Here is a 20,069-nt window from a genome sequence, read left to right on the forward strand (position 1 = left end):
AGCTGTGTTCCACTCGTTATCATATAGGCAGCCTGGCTTTCCCGCAATGAAACCCAATTGCTTTGATTGGGTTGATTGATTGAAATTCCCGCAATGAGCGACTGGCGTTTTCTGGTTAAAGGACTCAAGGGCCACATCAGTCTACTTGAAGTATTATATAGAGTTGTATCCGATTCAGCTGCCCTAGCTTTTTAGCCTTGAGGTTGAAGGACGACCCATTAGCAGAGTGGCTTAGCCAGCGTTCCCCGACAAAGACCAGCCAATTGACAGCAGCAAGGACTGGTCATTCAACAACAGTGGGGATGGCCTCGCCCCCTCCGCCAGGTTACCCGACTCCACCTGGCACCTATGCGGCCTCGCCCCCTCAGCCCCCTTACCCGTCGGCAAACCAGAACTGGGCATCGGGGCAGCACGGTGAGGGCCCGAGACTGACTCATACAACAATGTTCCAGGTGCCTGTCGGTATACGGTATACGGAGAAGGGGCATGGCAACGGGTCGTGCAGCCGTCATAGTGCCTAGCCTCAAACTCGGCTCCAACTGCCGCTCATGTCACGCAAGGCTCGCCTGTCCCACCGCCGTCTTCAGCACCCAATGGTCCAGGGCCTGCCGCTGTATACGTAGCGACGCCCAAGATTGAAATGCAGCCCTGGGTAAGTGATGGAATCTGGTGGTACCCAGGCATTGCAGTTGTGCCGCAGCGTGGCCACGGAGGCATAATGTCATTCGCTGCGTCATGAGACCTGCAACAGCCCTGTACCCTGGATTCACCATACGGCGTGCATTACATTCGTCCGATAGCTGCGCTTGCACACCACCTCTCGTTGCAACTGTCTGCATGCTTTCAGTTGTATGTGCTTGTGATTACCGCCTCTGCATCAGGCTCGCAACGTATGGCGTTGGCTGGCAGACCACACGGTGGGCGTGGCACGGGTGGACCTGCGTCGGCCCACGTAAGTCAGCGACAGCTGCCATTTGTTTGTTGTCTCCACGTTTCAGGACGTTTTACTGTCCATCGTGTAGCGGCCTGGCTGCATGAAGGCTGCAGCAGGGCTTAGTTGTGTGCAGCGCTGCCACTCCTAGACTCAGGCCTAGCCGCCGCCGCTTTTGCCCATACTCCATGTCTGAACATTACATACGAACGCAACTGGGACATCCACCACCATAGCTTGCGGGCCCATGGCATCAAGACAAAGGCGACATTAGACGTGTTACCTACGCTTGGGCTCCTTGCCTTAAACACGTGTCACACGCGCGCGCCTTCAGGCCGCCACTGCCAGAGCAGTACAACGGTAACCTGCTGGTGGTGCGCAGCCGCCGGGCGCTGGTGGAGGAGGGTGGCAGGGCCGGGCGAGGCGGATTCACGCGACGCAAGGGCCGTGACCCCCAGCCCCAATACGCCGCGTAAGTTGAAGCGGGCTACTAAGCACAGGATAGCGTTAGTGTTCGGATCTGCAACGACACTGGCGTCTTCCCACGTCTTTGCCCAGTACTGCACGTCATTCGCCGTATCACGTTGACACACACTTGGGCCACCACCAACTCCGTCGCTGCAGGCCCATGTACGGCGTACCGACGTACCCGGCCGGGGCACCCCCCGCGGGCTACGCCGCGCCGCCCCCGGCACCGGGGCAGCCGCTGTTGATGGGTCAGTGCAACTGCATCGCGTTTTTGTGACAGTGTCTAGCAGGCTTTGTAAAGCTGCAAGCAGGGCGCATGGGCTAATAGTGCAATCAAGCTGGTGGCGAGCTTAAGAGAGGCGCTGCTCTTGAACGTGCTTCGGGCTGAAGTACGCCATATGCAAAATGCGCTTCGCGGCGTTGGGCCGTTCCTCCCCAGGCGCGCGCATCAAGATCACACGAAGCTTCCTTGTGGGTGGTCTGGGCAGCTGGGGCCGCTTCAAATGCTCGGAGCGCGACAGCAGCAGCAGTAGCAGCGAGGAGGGGGCTGCGGCAGCCGACGGCAAACACATGCACGCGGTGCCGCCCCCTCTGACCCCGCCGCCGCTGGGCTCGCCGCGGCCCAAGCTGTGGGCCTGGTCAGACCGGCCGCTGCTGGACTTCGGGCTGGGCATCTGCCTGGACCTGGATGCCCAGCAGGTGGGCCAGGGGATGGGGGCATGGGGCCCTGCTGGATTGGGGAAGGTCGTGAACGGACAAAGCATTGGCACTGCAAGGAAGGTCCAAGGAGGACTACGCTTTTGCGCGATAGCAAAGCGCGTCCACTACCGCACCTGTGTCGAAAGCCCATGCCGCGCTTCCTCAACTGCAAATGCACAGATCCAGCCGGTGGCGCGCATCAAGGTGAAGGACCTGGTGTCACTCAAGGTGCGTACAGCAATCAAACTTGCCATTGCTCAGTGCGTTGGAGTCTCCTGTGCCCTGGCATTACGTTGTTTTGTGTCACGACGCAATCTCGTCCCGTGGCGACCATGTGTTTCGTGTCCACCCTCACTGCGCCATCCACTCATCATCCAGGCGTTCCCCATGGGCATGCTCAAGATCAGCCGCAGCATCCCGCTGGGCCCCGTCGCGCTCAAGGTTCGGTATGAAGCCAGCAGGCATGGGGTTCATCTTCGTGTACCGTACGGTGGTATGGATTTGATGGCGTTTTCAACACCTTTAAAGTTCATTTGATGTGTGTGTTCATAACAACCATGTTCAGGTGCGCTACGAGCTACCACTGGCTTATGCCAACCGCTTCTGGGAGCCGCCAGCACGCCTGATGATCCGGTGAGCGGTTGCAGCTGCAGCGACAAGATGCACAATGGCAGCGTGCAACTTTCTTTGTCCACACGCGTTTTGTTGTCTGCTCCTATGCTCAGGCTGGACAACGCGGCAGGCTCGGGCGTCCACCTGACACCCGGCGGACTGGAGTTTGACGAGAAGGTATGCGAGGAAAAGATAATTACATCTGTTTAGGCAACGACTCCTGTGATTCGCGCGTGGGCTGCGCCGTGCCTGGCCGTGCCCATGCACTTTTACACAGCGAGACGTCCATACAACCGGTGATACTTGGTATTACGTTATCTAACCTTGCTTACACTGATTTCCATACGGCTGTGTGCAGGTGCTGCGATTTGGCGACGCCGTGAGCGTCCGGGCCAGTGCGGGGGTGTGCTTCCCGCGCCAGCTGCCGCTGCAGGTGCGAACGTTGCTGCCGGTAGCCACACATGTAATGCAGTATACTGTATCGTTACGAGCTGTCGTTGGCGTTGGCGTCTGCCGTTGGCGCTGCAGTTGGTCTGCGGCATGCCGTTGACCGGCGTGTCACTTCTTTGCCTACAACAATACTGACACTGCCTACGCTTGCTTGCCACCAGGATGACGAGCCGCCGCTGCGGCTACAGGTGCACCGCCTGTCCCTGAAGAGCATCTGGTAGCGTGGTGCGCTGCGGCGCATGTACTTCGGTGCGGCGTGGATGTTACATCGTTCGCCGGCATGATCGCGTATGAGCCTGCCCGACTTCCGGAATCTCGTGGAATCCTGGGTGCACACGACAAGCATTACCACTGCAGTGTAACATACAGAATTGCAGCTCGCTCGATTGGTTGGTGCCCCGGTAGGAGGCATTGCGGGTGCAGCATGAAGAAGACTCAGGCATGCCCACCTGCCAGTAAGAAGTTGTATGTGCAGAATTACTACAGTAACAGGACAGTAAGAGTTGAGTTGGTTGTTGTGGTTCAAGCATCAAGTGATGGTCAACTGCATCCACCATACAGGGCTTGGTTAAATGTTTCCTCATGCATACTTGATGCAACATTGTTATTGTTGGGATGCCCATCAGCATGCAGTATGACGAACGGTTTGTGTCTTCCACTACGATGAAATGGCTGTGTCATACGGTCAATGAAGAGTGTAATGCAAATGCTGTACGGACAAAATCATCTTGTGGCAACACATCCGCACCTCTGCCGCCCTGCCTTACCAGTCCACTCCCCGGCCATCACCACACCACCCAAAAAGGAAGCCATTGCTGAACGAAGGCAGTGCATTGCCTGCCCGCTCCACACACCACAGCGGCTGCCTAAAGGGGTTCTCACAGCAAGTCACGTCCGGCACTACGCCATACAGCTGACTCAGCAGCTGCTCCGACCGCAGCACCTCTTCCTCGTTGTAAGCCGTGAACAAGCAGCACACCAATCGCCGCATGCCACCACCCATGCAGGCAACGCTGCCGCCGTCGTCAGCGCTGGGACAGTCCAGGATGGCTGCCAGCCGCTTGCGCCACCCTACAACGCCAGGTTTGTCGCCGCCGCCGCCGCCGCAATCAGCGCCAGCGCCAGCGCCAGCCCCTACTTCAGCTTGGCCTCGGGTCGTTGCAGCCATGGTGGGCCGGCTGGCCGCCACCAGCAGCTCCAGGGAGGGCACCCAGGACATGTAGGCAGGCAGGCCCGCGTTGGGCGCCAGCACCACCAGCGGGGGAGCGGCAGCTGGACTAGCGGCACTGCTACCATGCATAGCACCTGGCACCGGTTCCCGACAAGCTCCTGCGTCACCGGCAGCCGGCGGCTGAGACTGGATAGGCGGCGCCGAGATAAAACTCGGCGCAGGCTGCAGTACTGACGGCGGCGCCGCGGGCTGCGGCGCAGGCGCGGATAGGCAGTCGCGCAGCAGGCTCTCCGGAGCCTCGTGAAGGCTGCAGCTCCAAAAGCTAAGCTCAATGCGCGTGCTTCCGGGCTGCGTAGCACGCTGCCCCTCCCCCTCCCCGCTCTCCCTCCTGCTGTCGGCCAAGTCTTTTGCGGCTTCGGCTGCGGCCCTGCCCATGTCCGTGCCGGTGATCCGGGTTCCGCAGATGCTGCTGCTGTCATAGGTGAGCTCGGCGCCGTGCCAGTCAGGAGGTACGTCAGGCCCCATCATGCGCACCCGCAGCGTGCAGGCGCGCGGCAGCAGCGGCAGCAGTGCCGCAAAGCAGTCTAGGCAGTCCAACTCCGCCTGAGGGCCTGTGGAGTCAGGCGCAAAGGCTCAACAGCAGGCGGCAACAATGCACTAACGCATGACGCACTAACGCACAGCAGCGCTGCACGATGCGATCTTCCCAACGGAGCGCGAGATGGAGGCGCTGCTGCTGCTGGCTGGCTGGCGCTTGACATCGTGCCTTTCCCGGCAATCGCATGCTACCATCAAATGTAGACCATACCCGACAGCCCCATTGTCGCGACCCAACAGCAGCACTATGGTAACTCACCCAAGTATAAAACGTCCACAATCTGGCGGGCAGTAGCAGCGGCAGCAGGTTCCCCTCCTGGGAGGCGGCTGCTGCCACTTGGGGCCGCTGAGCAATGCCCATCCCGCTCTGTAGGTTGCTGCGGCTGCTCCTGACCGTGCCCCTGACCCTGACCGGCCAAAAGCCGTGGCCGCTTGGCTGCCCGCCCGCCCTGGCCTACATCGACCCGACCATTCGCAGCCTTATCCAGCGGCTGTTCAGGATCCTGCAGCTCTTCGCCATAGCTCCCGCTGCCACTGCTGCTGCATTGGCCGCCGCCCAGTACCAGGCCCCCAGTGCGCGCGTCCGCGACCGACAGTGCGCGGAGCAGGGTGAGCGGGAAGTGCAGCAGCAGCGCTGCGGGTGATGCCAGCGGCAAGCAAGCCCACTGATAGTACCTACCCCAGTCCGACACGCCTGCTGACGGACATTTGGAGGGCTGCGATGGTGGATACCATGCATCAGCCTTTGGCGCCGGCTCCTTGTGCTCAGCGTCATGCGCCAGTGCCGCCACACCAGCCTGCCCTGTGCCCGCTGCCGCTGGTGCGTCTCCCGCAGGTGCGATAGTGCTGCTCTGTTCAAGCGGTGGTGTGAAGTCAGCGGGCAGGCGCCACACTTTGTGAGCCCATGTTGCATGGTCCCATGACTCTCTGATGCCTTGCCCTGCCCTCGATGATGCCCTCGCAAGCCGCAACGATGCGAGTTGCGGCAGCTGGCAGAGTCCCCACGGCGGCAAGTCTGCTGCTGGGCGGCACGAGCAAAGGCGGCGCCACACTCCTTCCGCCCTGCACTTCACGCCCGCACTTGGCGTCCATGCCGATGTAGGTGTGGCATGGACGCTTGACGCGTCGCCAGGAGCGGATGCTCCACCCTCGCTGCTACTCCTGCCGCTGGACCCGCTAGGCCATGTGCGGGTGCTGTACCCAACATGCCCGTGCAGCTCGCATGCAGCTGCTAGAACCTCACATGCAGATGACCGGGTCCCCAGAAAGTCGCTCCACGCTGCAGGTGTCCTGTCCTCCCCGGCAGCTTCCTGACCGGCTGCTATTGCTTCAACTGGTCGCAGTTGGTTGTCCACGCTAGTCACTGCTGGCGTGAGCCCAGGTACGTGGTGGTTGCCAGCCCTGGATCCAAGACCTGCCAGCCGGCACAGCCCGCGCGCCCAGGGAAAGGGCAGAGACGCCACCAGCCGCGCACCCCGTTGCAGCTGATCTGCCATGCGGTTGCACTCCCGCGTGTCATGGCCGCCGCCATCGCCTGGCAGCTGGCTGTGTACCTGACGGTGCGCCTCGCAGCAGTAGACAATGACTCCGCAGCGAGCACAAGCGCAAGGCTGGCGGAGCCAGGCGGGTTCCCGTGCGTGGCTGGAGGCTGGAGATGTTCGGGTGAGCGCAGGGCTGCTCCGGCAGGGCGCGCCGCAAACTGCGCAGCAGAAAGCACTGCTCGAGTCCATTACTGCCACTTAGTCGCAAGGCACTGACGCCCAAGGTCGTGGCCCAAGGTTATGCTCAGCAAAGCTTGGGAGCATGGGAATTGAAGTACATCGTAAGTACAGCGCAAATAAGTAACGTAAAAAAGTTTTAGCGGCTTTAGGGCTCGGCCTGGGGGAAAACAGGGCATGACTAGTGCTTGCATCGCGACCTAACGCTGCACCGTTCACCCAACAGGTTTGGACCCCCGGTAAGCGCTAAAAGCATCAAACTAGGCCACTTCTTCCATAGTCAGTTGTTTACGCCAGCGCTCACGCAAGCCATGGCCAGTCCGCTTGCGCAAATAGCTGCACAACTCGCGGCGCCGGGGAAAGGCCTGCTGGCGTCCGATGAGAGCACGGGAACTATTGGGAAGCGCTTGGAAAAGGCCGGGCTGCCGAACACGGAGGTGAGGTTCGCGCGGGTGCCCTGAATTGTGCCCCAATTGTTCGGTGCGTCTCGCGCAGTGCCGCCTGTCGCCCCGTCTCAAATGCGTATACACAAAGCGACCACAATCTGGGCAAGCGCTTCAACTGCAAGGCGCACCGGGCCTAGCCTTGGCGAGGTCTTGCGCTTTATGCAACGCGTCAGGCGTCGAGTAATGAATACTTAGTGCATGGAGTGACATGGAGCAGATCCCTCAAATCGGTGGTTGTCTTGCTGAGCCGCGAGGTTGCGCATGCATGGTTCCACACCAGAGGTTCACAGGCGCGTGCGTCGCTCCGCCCTAGGTTTCGCGCCTGTTGTTAAGTGGTAACGTTCACATGTGTGAACTGCACGGTTGAGGCGACCTGGGTGTGTGGTGTGCGCGCCTCTGTAGAGCAAATACACACGCACACGGGCGCCCCCACAGCCTGCACGGGCACCAGGCTCAGCAGCAACGCGAAGTCCAGTCCCATATACTGCGTGATTTACACCATTGTTGGGCGATTGACCGCACCTTGTAGCCCAGCCGGCCGAAGAGGTGTGGGCAACCCACAGCCCGACATCCCCTTTTGCCGCATATGTCCCTATGCACGTCCTGCTCAAACCCCTGCTAGCGCATACACGCCTAAAACCCTCAATATCATATCAACCAGTAAAACCTGCCTGACATGTCGTGTGTATCTTAAAGGACATCCGCCGCTCCTACCGAGAGCTGTACTACACGACGCCCGGCATGGGGCAGTACATCAGCGGCGTGATTATGTTCAAGGAGACGCTCTACCAGAGCACCAAGGCCGGCCGGCCCTTCGTGGAGGTGCTGGCGGAGCAGGGCATCCTCGCGGGCATCAAAGTGGACGAGGTGAGCAAGAGCTGCTGAGGGGTAATTGACCGGCCCAAGTGCACACGGCCGTCGCATGCGTACCCGTGCGTGTGCGTACCGCCCGCGTGTCACGTGTGTTCAACCCCAGGGCCTGGAGCCGCTGGCGGGTGCCGCGGACGGCGAGACGCACACCAAGGGGCTGGAGGGACTGGAGGCCAACTGCCGCGAATACGCGCGCGCGGGGGCCAAGTTTGCAAAGTGGCGTGCCACGCTGAAGGTGCGTGTGCGGAGGAACAGCGGAGGGCGAAGACGAAGGAATTGAGGAAACGAAATCATTCACAAGTCATGACGGTTTCAGAGCCTAGAGACCGGTCTGTAGACAGCGCTTTGGAACGGCTTAAGCACTCGCCCATGTCCTCATTTGCATGATTGTGGCCGCCCAATCGCATCAGGTAACGGACACGCTGCCATCGGCTCTGGCGGTGGAGCGCAACGCGGACGAGCTGGCGCAGTATGCCCGCATTTGCCAGGTGAGCGTTGAAGAAGTAGCGGGGCGTTGCGTGCGACCGGGGATCATGGCGGATATCATAGGGTGTCATCGCGGACGGAAATGTGCATTGGAGGTGGCTCGGGCTGGCTGGTACACGGGCACCAAGGCATCCGTCGCTGCTGGTTGGACGCCGTATCTGACGCCAACTCGCTAACTATACGCCCCAACACACAGAACTGTGGGCTGGTGCCTGTGGTGGAGCCGGAGATCCTCATCGACGGCAACCACTCCCAGGTGAGCGGCGCGGCGCTGGGGGTTGAGGGCCAGATTATGGGCATGGCATGTGGTGCGGATGGAGGGTATCGCGTCGGACCTGGACCGGCATGACTAAATGAACAGGAGCAGGCCCGGGGGACACCTCCAGTTTGAAAACAGCGCAAAACTGCTGCGCGCTATCACTGCGACTCGGCACTGGTGTGCCTGGGATGCTTATCGTGGCATCTTAACCATACGATGTTTCCCACATGGCGTGCCTCACAGGAGCGGTTCGGGCAGGTGACGGAGCAGGTGATCGGCGCCACGGTGGCGGCGCTTTGGCGGCACGGCGTGGAGCTGGAGGGCTGCCTGCTCAAGCCACAAATGGTCATCCCAGGCGCGGACGCGGAGGGCGGCAAGGTGTCAGCGGCAGACGTGGCACGGTGCACCGTGGCGGCGCTGCGCAGGTGGGGCGCTGAGGCATAGAAGGGTGGATAGAGCGTGCAGGAGTGGTGGGCACGAGTGGTGGGCAGGCACGCAGATGAGGCGGACGGTGCGCATGTGGTGCACGGTACATGCTGGAAGACTTGTCGCCGGAAACTCATAGCCGGCACACAGTCCATTGCCACACGCGCTGTTGCTGTGAGGTCAGCACGCACGTGTCGCAGTACGGTAAAGGTGCTCATCTCAAAGCGTACTGATTCCGTCAAACCTGCGGCCGCCACCGTCCGCTGCAGGGTGGTACCGCCCGCTATTCCCGGCATCATGTTCTTGTCGGGCGGCCAGACGGAGGAGGAGGCCACCATCAACCTGGACGCAGTCAACCGGGAGGCGCAGGCGGTGGGCCGCTGCCCCTGGGTGCTGTCCTTCTCCTTCGGCCGCGCGCTGCAGGTGGGATGGTATCGTGTGGATGTGCAGATGGGATGCTGACACGAGCCGGAGATGTCTGCCCGCGCTTAGGAGCCGGAATCAAAGAATGAAATTGGCGTCTGTGCACCGGGTGCCACCGGAACGGCTATAGAAGGGCCTCACGAGTCCGAGAGCAGATGGATTGCGCCCTCAGCCCCTCAAAACATTTACACACACACACCCTCCCTCATGCCTGTAGGCCTCGGTTCTGAAGCTGTGGTCGTCGGATCAGACGCGCGTTGCCGAGGCGCAGCAGCTGGCGCTGGCGCTGGCACGAGTGAACAGCGAGGCGGCCCTGGGCAACTACAACGCCAGCAGCGGCAGCCACCCCTCCACGTTGGGGACCGCCACGCTGCACGAGACCTTCCGCGGCTGGAACGGGCAGCCCGCCGGCAACGGCGCGGCTCAGTAAATCGCGGCGAGCCGTGGCTAGCATTGTCTGCCATGTGTTGCATGTGTGAGAAGATTTTACTTAAGTGCTGAAAGGTGCAAGGGCAGTGCCGGCTGTGTGGACGCGGGTTTACGGGTGAGTTAGATGCCACAGGGGTACAACGGCGCGTTGTCGTAGCGTCTCGCCACTCCAGAGCAACTGCAACGAGAGTCGTTACATTCTTATTGATATGCGACGGCACATGTCACCGGGCTGGCCTCGAGGATGGTGAAGATCCGGTGCCAGTATGGGCCAACAAAGTTTGCAGGCGGAGTGCAGGATACCGGGGCTTTCTGAATCCAGGGCAAGGGATGTGTTGACGCGAAGAGCAGGGATGAAGTGCGCGAGTGTGTGAGCGTGTGTGGTCTAGTGGGGTGCAGGAGTCGAGAGAATCCGCCCAGCAACTGGGTGAGCATGCATGGTCGGCGCGGCGGCGGCAACCGCGAATAATGAATGCGCTGAGTTACAATCGCCCGCACGAGAAGATGGATGGGATGGGGTTCACCCTGGCTGCCGGCGCGGTTGGCTCAAAGTGTCCATGGCAGGCCTGGCAGAGAGGGGCAGAGAGCGCGAGACGATGCAGGAGTAACGAAGTTACGTTGAAGGGGTGCATGGACCTGCATGGACAGACAGTGCAGCGGTTCTGGAGGTCTGCCCTTCTGGTAGCTGGCACTGTGCAAGTGAGCTGATGCGACGTGCCATCAGGGGGGACAATTCCCCTCAATTTTTCGGAACCTTCGGCCGCAGACATTGCACCAACGTGGCGTGGCGGCACAGCCCAGTTTTTGGGCTGAGCCCCCTGAGCGAAGCGATCCAGGGGGGGCGAAGCCCCCCAGGATTGCCCCTGTCCGTGCCTGCCTGCCTGCCTGCCTGCCTGCCTGCCTGCCTGCGTGACGACGTGCCTGGCTTGCCCCTGTAAACCGCAAACCGCCGACTGCCACGTATTATTAATTGCTATTCCCTATTGTAGAAAAATAGGCGGCAGGGAAAACTCGGCCGGAGCGAGAAGCGACCTCGCGAGTCCATGGACATCTTGACTTTCTTCAGTCCGCGAGTATAGCTCTCGGGCCCTGAATATCTTACATCCATGTATCAAAACATGTCGACGACAAGCGTCTTGGGGCAAGAATGTCGAAAGTTTGTGCAACAGCCGAACCATGCGTGCCAATCCCGCCTTAATTATGTCGCGACCCCGGATCACGCGCCCGAGCCCCACTAGCCGTTTGTGGTGCTTGTGAGGGATTTGGAATGAGGTATCACGGGCTCATGTGTGGAGTGGCGTGGACAGGGCGTGGCGGTGCCTTTGGTATGCCCCTTTGCCAGTCTGGGCTTGCAAGGGTGCTGTTTATGTCGCCGGTACCCATCGTCACATCCCTTGCTCTAGGGGCTCAGCCCATTTTCCAGCTGTACAAAGCTGACACCCCTTGTCCCCTTTCGTGTCGGAACGCACGACGGAATGTTCCCCTCTCTCCCAAATACGCGTCTTGATAGCAGTGCGGGGATTTCCCGTATGATACGCTCAAATACGCGACTAAATATGCTGGGCCACAGCTGCCAATACGCTGACAAAATACGCTGGGCCAAAACTGGGATGGGCGGGCTAAAACTGGGGTGGGCGGGCGGCTCATCGCACCCCTGGCTCATCGCATGTGTGTGCGCGCAGTCGTTAAGACTGCTGCCTGAGGGCTTAACACTTAGAGCTTTCTTTGGTTTTGTTCACGACCTATATATCGCCGACTCAGCCACAGAGAGAATGAGAAAGATAGCTGAGCTACAGTACGGTACAACATACTCCTGTGGCTGGTGCGTCACAAGTCCGGGTGCCGTCGGTCGTGCCTTGGGTATGCCGTGTGTGCCTCCGATTTCCGGTTTTTCAAACGTCTTTCCAAACGTAATCCCTCAAAATTTGGGCGTGCTAGTACTCAATACGCGTGTTATGTATTGATACACAATACGCGTACTGGGCAACCCTGCCTCCTGCCTCCAGCCGCTGCGTGTGCCAGTGGGTGCTACCCTGTGCTACACACTCGTCATGCAGTACAAGCTAACCCTGGCGTTGGAAAGGTCCTCTACCGGAGTGCAACCGTGGTCGGTGGTCCTTTCGGGTTCAGGAGAAAAGGAGTCAGAGGTTGACCCCCCGAGAACGCGGGCGGAGGGGCCGGCAGAACAGCCCTTGCCCTAGGGATGTTGGCAGTTGGCGTTGCTGAAAGTTGGTGGTGTATGGTGGTGTAATCTCATATCTGGTGGGTGAGCATACCGTGACACCATGCGCATTGCTGGGCAGATATGGCAGGGGGGGGGGGCATGTTTACGCCGTCGGTTGACCACATGGCTCGTCAGTCGGCCCCGATCCGTTGACGCCACAAGCTGTAATCCCGTTTCCGGGCAGGCGCAATTTTAGTAACACAAACATAGCAAAGCTCTAGTACAGGAGCGGGTCCTACTCGCCGGTCACCAAGTGCCCCCGTGCCCGCCCATCGATGACGCAGGTGGGTCCCCTGGCGTCATGGATCCACATGTCTGGATCCTCCCACCTTTTCCCACACATTGACATAGCAACTCCCGAGTTAATCTGTGCGCTATCTATCCCACACCCAGGACTTCGGTGCGCTGTAAGCAATTAGCGCTCAAGAAATTCGTCCACACATTATTTCTCGGCCTGTCCCTCGGCGACCATACAGTAAACAGCACCCCAGCAACCCAGCTGTTAGAGGTCAGACTTCTTGTCTACAATACAATTTGAGTAAACCGCGCTGCCTCCAGGCCTTGTTATCAGGAGCAAACCTTCCATCCCCTCCACCGGGTCACTGTGGAACCTGATATTTTTTTGTGAAAATGAAATGTCTAAGGAGGATAAGCTCTGCGGTGGACAAAGGTGCGGGACCGTTTCGGCCACTCGTGACTGTTGAATTCTGGCCAGAAGGGCCATGTGGTGTAATAATTGCTCATTTCTTCTGGTGACACTCTTCTTTGCAATCTGCGACTCCTAGACAACCCAGCGCAACAGCTTCAGGCGAGGGCGGGCATCGGCGCGAACCCTGGATGATAGATATCGCCGCACTTACATACCTTTATTGCTCAGACGGTCCCTATTGGAATGTCGCACTCATTTACAGGTCTCACGGGCCTGTACCGCTCTCTTGGGCGGTTCACTGCGCGCCGCCCGTGGGCCGTTATTGGCATCACGGTGGCCATCACCCTTGCATGCAGCGTGGGGTTTCTCCGGTACGGCGGCTGGACGCGCAATGATGACATGTCGTGGGACTGGCGCATAATGCTGTGGGGCAAATGTTGCTTTATGTACTGCGGTACTTTGCACAACTCTGTCTGGCCCAAGGTGCACGTAGGTGCGCACGAAGGGGGCTAAGGGGCGGCCTAACAGCGGCCTTATTATTGGGTAAACCCCTGACCCATGACTGCTTTCGCCATGCAGGTTCGCAGTGGAGGAGGATGCAGAGAAGCTGTACACCCCCCAGGATGCGCCTTCCTTCGTGGACAAGGCCTACGTTGACGCGTACTACCCCTCTGATTCCCTCTCGGTGAGCGTGTGCGTGCGTTGAGCGTGCGTGGGGGCTCACCTGCGCTCTTTTCTGCGCCCTAGCTTAACAACCTGCTGAATTTGACCGCCCCGCAGGTGAAGCTGCTGTCGCTGAGCACTCAGGACGGCGGCAACGTCCTCACAAAGGAGCACCTGCTTGAACACCTGCGCGCCTGGCGCGTGGCGACAAACCAGACCGTGGAGGCCAAGGGACTGATGTACAAGTTCACGGATGTGTGCGACTCTGTGTCCGAGCGGAGCACCGAGTGCAGGGTGAGCAATGGGCGGGTTTTGGCTCCGTGTGGGGGTAACCGCCGGCCAGCTACGTACTACGCTAACATAAGGTGAAATGTACCGCACCGCTGCTTTGCGCAACCATCGCGTCATCCTTGTGCTGCTAATGCATCCCCTGTTGCACGTGCTATGCAGATGGACAGCATTCTGGCATTCTGGAACTACAACGAGACCACGCTGCGGAATGACGCCAACATTCTGTCCACCATCAACCGCCGCGACGTTGCATTGGACTACCTGGGCCGCCCCGTCAACCTGAACTGGGTCCTCGGCGGCGTGCGGCGGGACGCGTCCGGCGCGGTGGTGTCGGCGGAGTGCTTTCAGACGGTGCTGTATATGAAGTATAATCCGGTGAGATGTCGAGCAATGATCAGGTTTAAACAGTGGAGGTGCGCAGAAAGCCATCGCTAAACTCGGGACATGGTCAACGTGACCCACTTAGTCTTTTGCTCACGTGGGCTTGGATGGCTGCCCACGTGTACAACGTCGTCCTTGCTCATGGGGGTGTTTCACTGGTGTCGTACAAACGCAGGAGGTGGATGACAATGAGGATAGCCCGACGGTCGTGTATCAAAAGCGCGTAGTGGAGGTCTGCTATGACAACTGGAGCTCTACTGTCCTGGCACAGTATGTGTCCTGCGACGCCGCAGTGGGCCGCGAATCCAGTGAGTCATGACTACCGTGCCGTGCATCTTTAGGGTGGAGGGCGAACGGGCCAGCAGCGCAAGACCGTGAGCTGCCACTCTTTCTCCCGTCCTCGCTCTTCACCACTTCACGCGCTAGCACGCGCTAAACCCAACTACCACATCCAACCGCTCCTACCTTCCCCCCGGCACCTGCAGCCGATGCCATTAACCGGGACGTGAACCGGCTGTCTGTGGGCTACATCCTCCTCATCATCTACACTTTGTTCGTGCTGTGGCGCAACAGCTGGGCCTACCAGAAGGTGCACGTGGCGCTCGGCAGCTTCCTGGCCATTGGCATGGGCATTGGTGAGCAGCGCTGGTTGCCACTGGCGGTTGGGACAAGGTGTGGGGTATGTGCAGTTGGCGCAGACAGGATGCAGATGTGTGCACGTCCACGAGTTTCAGGAGCTCCGGAAGGCGCGCCTTTACAAGCAGCGCTCTGCGCGCTCAGCTCGCTGTGATGGTGCCCTTGTGCCTGCCTCATGTTGGCTTACCGCCCCCCACACCCCTGCCCACGCCCACGCCCTGTCCATGTCACGCACGCGCTACCCACGCCCAGCCGCTGATTTCGGCATGCTGTCGGGCTTCGGCCTCAAGTTCAACTTCGTCTGCCAAGTGCTTCCGTTCCTGCTGGTCGGCGTGGGCGTAGACAACACGTTTGTGATCGTGTCCAATTACTTTGATCAGGACCCGGATGCCCCCATTGAGCACCGCCTGGGAGAGGCCATGGCGCTCGGTGGATCCTCCATCACCGTCAGCTGCCTTACCAATGTGAGTGGGCCTAAATTACGCGCATGTCCCCAGTGCAATCTGGCTGTTTCCAGTATGCCACAGTGCGTGGATGGGGTCTGGGTGTAAGCTGCCGAATGCTGAGCACTGAAAGCAGGCCCGCCGCCACTGTGGTGTGAATGCGACCCCACGCAGGTTATTGCCTTCGCTGTTGGCACGTACACAAGCCTGGAGGCGCTGCTCAGCTTTTCCGTGTATGCGTCTATTGGCGTGCTCATGGTGTTCATCTTCCAGGTGGGTCCCCAAATGTATGGCAGACTGGGGCTTGCATCGTTGGAAACCTAGTGTAGAGGTTTGTTGTCCTGGGAACTGTGTGTCGAAGGAACATAATAGGCACGTGTGGAGATTAAACGTTACAACAGGGCATAGTGATGACTGGTGAGCAAGGGGCGTGGGAATACACGAGGGGCTCAATGCTGACAACATGCGTGTCCTTACGTGACCCCTAGGTGACCACGTTCCCGGCATTCCTGGCTCTGGACGCCCGCCGAGAGCTGCGTTTGCGCCTGGCTGCCGGAGGCTGCGGTGGCTGCTGCGTGGCGCCGTGCTGCTGCCAGGAGGAGCCGGTGGCGGAGCAGCTGCAGCACGGCAACAATGGCTGGACGCTGGACTCGAACATCTACAAGCACGACCACGACGGCGCCGCAGGTGATGTGGGCGCCCCGGCCGCCGCGCCCAGCGCCACCTCAGCCCCTGTGCCGCACGGCGCGCTCAAGCGCAGCGGAAGCAGCACGCTCTCTGCCAGCGGCTCTACCGGCGACCTGAACGTCAACGTCAAGGTGTCGGTGCGTCCGCCTTCGCCCGACGGCATGAAGCAGCAGGCGTTTGTCAGCGAGGCGCCAGCACCGGCGTCTGGCCCGCGCGACTTCACTACCAGCACAATCACGTGCTGGGGCAAGCGCGTGTTTAACCCCCACGACGACCAGCTGTCTACCAAAATGGTGAGCGGTCATACGTTGTATCCTCTAGGTTTGGAGTAAGGGGGCATTGCTGTTCCGGGCATCCTTTCTGCTGGACAGGCTGCGTCAGGCTGCGTGCATGTGCCGGTTCAGGCTAACCAAAAACCTAACCGCTGCCGCCTGCCTATCCACAAACCACAGATTGCGCGCTGGCTGCCGCGTGTGTCGCTGACGCTGTGGGGGAAGATCTTGGTGGTGGTGCTGGAGTGCGTGTTCCTGGGCTTCGCCATTTACGGCTGCACCAAGGTGTATCAGGACTTCAACTTCCGGGAGATGTTCGTGCCCGAGGGCAACTGGCTGCACGAGGCGTTCCAGGTGCGGGCCGGGGCGAGGGCAAATACCGTAGCCCATTAAGCCCACTGTGCCCATTGCGGTTTTTTAGACGGCAGCATATAGGGCGCGGCTGTTCCTAGCTTGTTTGCTCACGGGACTTCGTACCTGCGCTTGCCTTGCACAGGTTGAGGACCGATACTTCGGCGGCGAGAAGGTGCCGGTGGCGGCGTACACCCGGGAGCCAGTGGACGGCCGTGACTACTTCTACTACCAGGACCAGCTGGCAGAGCTGAGCAAGAGCTTCGGGTGAGTCTCTTGCTGGTGCTTGGATCGTTGCATGCAGCGGTCGCACGTGAGGTCTAGCGCACCGTATGTGCGCAACTTGGAAAGGAAATGCAACAGGTTTCTGCGTGTGCCGGCGTGTCATGAGTTACCGGTCATGTCGCGCCGTTTCCGGGGGTAATGTTTTGTTGCAGGTCGGACCCGTACATTACGAACGTGCCCCCAGTCAACTCCTGGTACGACAACTACCAGAACTGGTTGGTGAATGGGTCCGCCTACTCCAGGCAGCTGGTGAACGGCCGCGCGCCGAACGAAACAGCCTTCAATGGCTGGCTCAAGGTGCGGCCGGGTATGATGCAGAGGGGATGCCCAGTCAAACCTTCTTGTTGCAATGTGCATGCGGTGGTAATGTGCGGGGCTCATAACGTCTTGGGCAAGCCAGGCGCTGGCAGGGGCCAGTTATGGTACCACGGCTGCACGCCCACAAGCAAATGAAATTGATCCACCCTCATCGCACCTGCCTGCACGCCTGCATGCAACAGGAGTGGCTGGGTGGTACCGGCCGCGCCTATGCCGCCAACATCCTGATCAACTCTACCACGGGCCGCATCTACGGCAGCCGCCTGCCCGCCTTCACCAAAGACGTGGTGGACGGCGCCTGGGCCATCAAGTGCGTGGACTCCACTCGCGACACCGTGGCCGCGGCGGCGCCCGGCCTGGAACCCATCGCGTTCGGCGTCGTGAGTGCTGGACGGCGGTGGATGGGGGCGGAGGTGTTCAATGGGAGGGGGCCTGTTGTTGAAGGTACCTGGCGTATGCGCTATACCTGCTGCACCGTTCGGACCCTCACCGCTGTTTGCCGCGCTTTTCCTTCTCCTTGTGCGCTCATCACCTCTCCTACACAGTCGTACACATTCTGGGACGGCTTCCGCTCGATCACTTTCTCCACCATTACCAACGTAATCATTGCGGTGAGCAGGGATCCGTGTGGGGAGCCTTCTGGGCCCTGACGCAGAGGCCCATTCCACCAAGCCACCCGCAGCGAAACCATTCGTATGCACGCATCGTGTTCACCCTTACTAACAGACCCCTCCCGCACGTTCTCCACGTGTATAGGCCGCTGCCGTCTTCCTGGTGACACTGCTGCTGCTGGCTGACATCGTGGCCTCACTCATCGTGGGCTGCATGGTGGTGCTGTGCGATGTCGGCGTGCTGGGTGAGTGGCTGGGAGGCGGCTGCTGTCTTGACGCGAAGGGCGGACTAGGGCAGCACAGCTAGCGCTTGCTTACTAGTGACACCGGTGACCTCGCGTGCTGGTGGCACTCTAATGGTCTTAACTGGCGCGCTTACATTGGTGTTGCAGGCTCCATGCACCTACTGGGTCTCACGTTCAACAGTGTGACCTGCATTGTACTGGTGAGCAGGGCCTGCGCCCGGCGGGGTTGGGGTTGGGGATGTCGTCTAGCCTCTTTCACACGCCGGCATTATTTTCCATAGACCCGTGTCCTTAACCTCTTGTGTCCACGTTGAATGCAGGTGCTGGCTGTGGGTATCTCTGTGGACTACTCTGCTCACGTCATGCGTGCCTTCCTGGTGAGCATGGGCACAAGACAGTGGTGCACACACCGTGCTCAGAAGGGCGGCGTCATGGGGGCGAACGCGTACGAGGCGCTGCCACTACAGAGCGCAGCCCTTGCAATGCCGACTGCTGAGCTCAGTTTCCCCGGCTGCTCTGTGTCCTCTTCAGGTGTCCACCGGCACGCGGCAGGAGCGTGCTCACAAGGCACTCGTGGAGATCGGCGGTGCCGTATGGTGAGTTGGGCCCTAATGTGCACAAAAACGCAAGCATGGCTAAAGGGTCTTTAACAATTAGCTTGCAGACTAAGTTGTGGCGTGCATGAGTCCATTTCCGACTCCTCTGCCTGTATGAGCTTGATGCAGCACTGACTCTGACGTGCCTCACCTGCCACCCGCCCGCTCACACAACAGGAACGGCGCCGCCACCACCTTCCTGGCCGTCCTGCCCATGGCGGCTGCAGAGCACTACATCTTCAACACCATCTTCCAGATGTTTGGCATTCTGATCCTGCTGTCTATCTGGCACGGCGTGGTGTTTCTGCCAGTAATCTGCTCCTGGATGGGGCCGCCCTCCTACCGCGACATGGATGGTGAGGACTCGCAGTACAGCAAGAAGGACGCGGTGGTGGAGGTCGTGTAAGCCCCCATCCCAGGCCTCGGCCGGCCGCCCCCGTCCACCAGTGCCCGGCGGCTGTGCAACTGCGACAGATTACCATCGTACTGCTGTTGCAGTGTGTTGGCGCAGGCGCAGGGATGACACGAGGGGCGTGAGACTTGGGGGGCTTCGTATGGGTCTGTTCTCGCTGTCTGCTCGGTGCATTGCCATGTATGACCAGTTGCGATCGATGCCTGGGTCCATTCGTTGGCCTTGTGACTCCTGGCGTGGCCTCGTAATTCATCTTGTGTACATATACGCATCACCATTCCTTGCCTTCAACGTATTCGGCGCTAGGGAGTAGGGTAGCTAGTCGCGTGTGGCCTAATGCATTTTACGGACGTGCGCGATTGCCGTGCACGTCGCTTGGTTGTGGACCAGGGCGCTGGCTGTCAGGCTGGCTGTCACAGGCTTACCCACGTTGCGTACTGTCCTTAAATTGAACGAAAAGTTATGGAAACTCTACATTGTCTGTGTGGAGAAACACATAAGCAGCGCTGCCGGATGATGTGCAGTGTGTGGTGTGGGTTCAGCCCATCATCCTTGAAGAAGAAACCCCCTCCCTTGCCTTGGGGTTGAATGGAGATCAGGTTAGTCAGGAGGCAAGAGACTGGGTCGGGGTCGGGTCATGCCGGTAACGTTGCCGGCTTAGATGCTGCAGCACCCAGGCAACACCCGGCAACACTGCCTCTGCGTCACCTCAGTGGCTGCTGGGTTGAGCTCTTGCAACTTGCGCTCAGGGTCAGGGTCAGGGTCAGGGTCAGGGTCAGGGTCAGGGTCAGGGTCAGGGTCAGGGTCAGGGTCAGGGTCAGGGTCAGGGTCAGGGTCAGGGTCAAGGCTATCCCTGAGCTAGCCTGAGCTAGCCTGAGGTTTCAGATGGCCGGTGGCGGGTGTTGAGGTGTGGTGTAGGCTCAGGGCTCCTATCTTAATGTCTCCAGACATTAATTGACCATTTTGGCCGTTTCCTAGACATTCCTCCCGGGGACTAAAGTCTGAGGCAAGACATTGTTC

At 59.9% G+C, this 20,069-nt stretch overlaps 4 protein-coding genes across 6 annotated transcripts; 3 read left to right on the forward strand and 1 right to left on the reverse strand.

The window, feature by feature from the left end:
- Positions 1-84: 84 nt before the first annotated feature.
- CHLRE_02g093350v5 (uncharacterized protein) lies at positions 85-3,873 on the forward strand. Of its 2 annotated transcripts, none has more exons than XM_043059467.1 (12): positions 85-414; positions 561-652; positions 882-952; positions 1,266-1,403; positions 1,556-1,647; positions 1,839-2,098; positions 2,279-2,326; positions 2,477-2,539; positions 2,664-2,731; positions 2,824-2,887; positions 3,069-3,143; positions 3,322-3,873. In XM_043059467.1, exons 1-12 carry the CDS (start codon positions 303-305, stop codon positions 3,379-3,381), a joined length of 1,143 nt encoding a protein of 380 aa, XP_042927101.1. In that variant the 5' UTR covers positions 85-302; the 3' UTR covers positions 3,382-3,873. The 2 variants fall into 2 exon arrangements, with proteins under 2 accessions (XP_042927101.1, XP_001701796.1); XM_001701744.2 differs by having other exon boundaries at positions 588-652.
- A 5-nt stretch (positions 3,874-3,878) lies between these two features.
- Positions 3,879-6,755, reverse strand: CHLRE_02g093401v5 (uncharacterized protein). The gene is made up of 2 exons (XM_001701939.2): positions 5,188-6,755; positions 3,879-4,942 (listed from the first exon to the last, which is right to left on the reverse strand). Exons 1-2 carry the CDS (start codon positions 6,656-6,658, stop codon positions 3,924-3,926), a joined length of 2,490 nt encoding a protein of 829 aa, XP_001701991.2. The 5' UTR covers positions 6,659-6,755; the 3' UTR covers positions 3,879-3,923.
- Positions 6,756-6,884: 129 nt separating this feature from the next.
- On the forward strand, positions 6,885-10,746 carry CHLRE_02g093450v5 (uncharacterized protein). The gene is made up of 8 exons (XM_001701745.2): positions 6,885-7,083; positions 7,789-7,959; positions 8,069-8,197; positions 8,373-8,450; positions 8,645-8,704; positions 8,951-9,132; positions 9,403-9,556; positions 9,774-10,746. The coding sequence occupies exons 1-8, from the start codon at positions 6,958-6,960 to the stop codon at positions 9,984-9,986; spliced, it is 1,113 nt and encodes a 370-aa protein (XP_001701797.1). The 5' UTR covers positions 6,885-6,957; the 3' UTR covers positions 9,987-10,746.
- Positions 10,747-12,582: 1,836 nt separating this feature from the next.
- CHLRE_02g093500v5 (uncharacterized protein) lies at positions 12,583-19,994 on the forward strand. Of its 2 annotated transcripts, none has more exons than XM_043059468.1 (19): positions 12,583-13,229; positions 13,438-13,543; positions 13,639-13,815; positions 13,972-14,187; positions 14,369-14,501; positions 14,679-14,828; positions 15,082-15,293; positions 15,447-15,545; positions 15,761-16,252; positions 16,412-16,585; positions 16,728-16,849; positions 17,020-17,164; positions 17,368-17,565; positions 17,731-17,796; positions 17,942-18,041; positions 18,189-18,241; positions 18,362-18,418; positions 18,573-18,637; positions 18,815-19,994. In XM_043059468.1, exons 1-19 carry the CDS (start codon positions 13,102-13,104, stop codon positions 19,041-19,043), a joined length of 2,922 nt encoding a protein of 973 aa, XP_042927103.1. In that variant the 5' UTR covers positions 12,583-13,101; the 3' UTR covers positions 19,044-19,994. The 2 variants fall into 2 exon arrangements, with proteins under 2 accessions (XP_042927103.1, XP_042927102.1); XM_043059469.1 differs by having other exon boundaries at positions 18,815-19,509.
- The last annotated feature ends 75 nt before the right edge of the window (positions 19,995-20,069 follow it).

This window comes from Chlamydomonas reinhardtii, chromosome 2, assembly GCF_000002595.2.
Source record: "Chlamydomonas reinhardtii strain CC-503 cw92 mt+ chromosome 2, whole genome shotgun sequence".
NCBI classification, from domain to species: domain Eukaryota; kingdom Viridiplantae; phylum Chlorophyta; class Chlorophyceae; order Chlamydomonadales; family Chlamydomonadaceae; genus Chlamydomonas; species Chlamydomonas reinhardtii.

Excerpts from the sequence above, each read along its gene's own strand:
- CHLRE_02g093350v5 (XM_043059467.1), top strand. The coding sequence starts at position 303 with ATGGCCTCGCCCCCTCCGCCAGGTTACCCGACTCCACCTGGCACCTAT. Across the intron at positions 415-560 it reads CTGGGCATCGGGGCAGCACG|GCTCGCCTGTCCCACCGCCG; the intron begins GTGAGGGCCCGA and ends ATGTCACGCAAG. Across the intron at positions 2,888-3,068 it reads GACTGGAGTTTGACGAGAAG|GTGCTGCGATTTGGCGACGC; the intron begins GTATGCGAGGAA and ends GGCTGTGTGCAG.
- CHLRE_02g093401v5 (XM_001701939.2), bottom strand. The coding sequence starts at position 6,658 with ATGGACTCGAGCAGTGCTTTCTGCTGCGCAGTTTGCGGCGCGCCCTGC. Across the intron at positions 4,943-5,187 it reads TGTGGACGTTTTATACTTGG|GCCCTCAGGCGGAGTTGGAC; the intron begins GTGAGTTACCAT and ends CTGACTCCACAG.
- CHLRE_02g093450v5 (XM_001701745.2), top strand. The coding sequence starts at position 6,958 with ATGGCCAGTCCGCTTGCGCAAATAGCTGCACAACTCGCGGCGCCGGGG. Across the intron at positions 7,084-7,788 it reads CCGGGCTGCCGAACACGGAG|GACATCCGCCGCTCCTACCG; the intron begins GTGAGGTTCGCG and ends TGTATCTTAAAG. Across the intron at positions 7,960-8,068 it reads CGGGCATCAAAGTGGACGAG|GGCCTGGAGCCGCTGGCGGG; the intron begins GTGAGCAAGAGC and ends GTTCAACCCCAG.
- CHLRE_02g093500v5 (XM_043059468.1), top strand. The coding sequence starts at position 13,102 with ATGTCGCACTCATTTACAGGTCTCACGGGCCTGTACCGCTCTCTTGGG. Across the intron at positions 14,502-14,678 it reads CGCAGTGGGCCGCGAATCCA|CCGATGCCATTAACCGGGAC; the intron begins GTGAGTCATGAC and ends CGGCACCTGCAG. Across the intron at positions 17,566-17,730 it reads AACCCATCGCGTTCGGCGTC|TCGTACACATTCTGGGACGG; the intron begins GTGAGTGCTGGA and ends TCTCCTACACAG.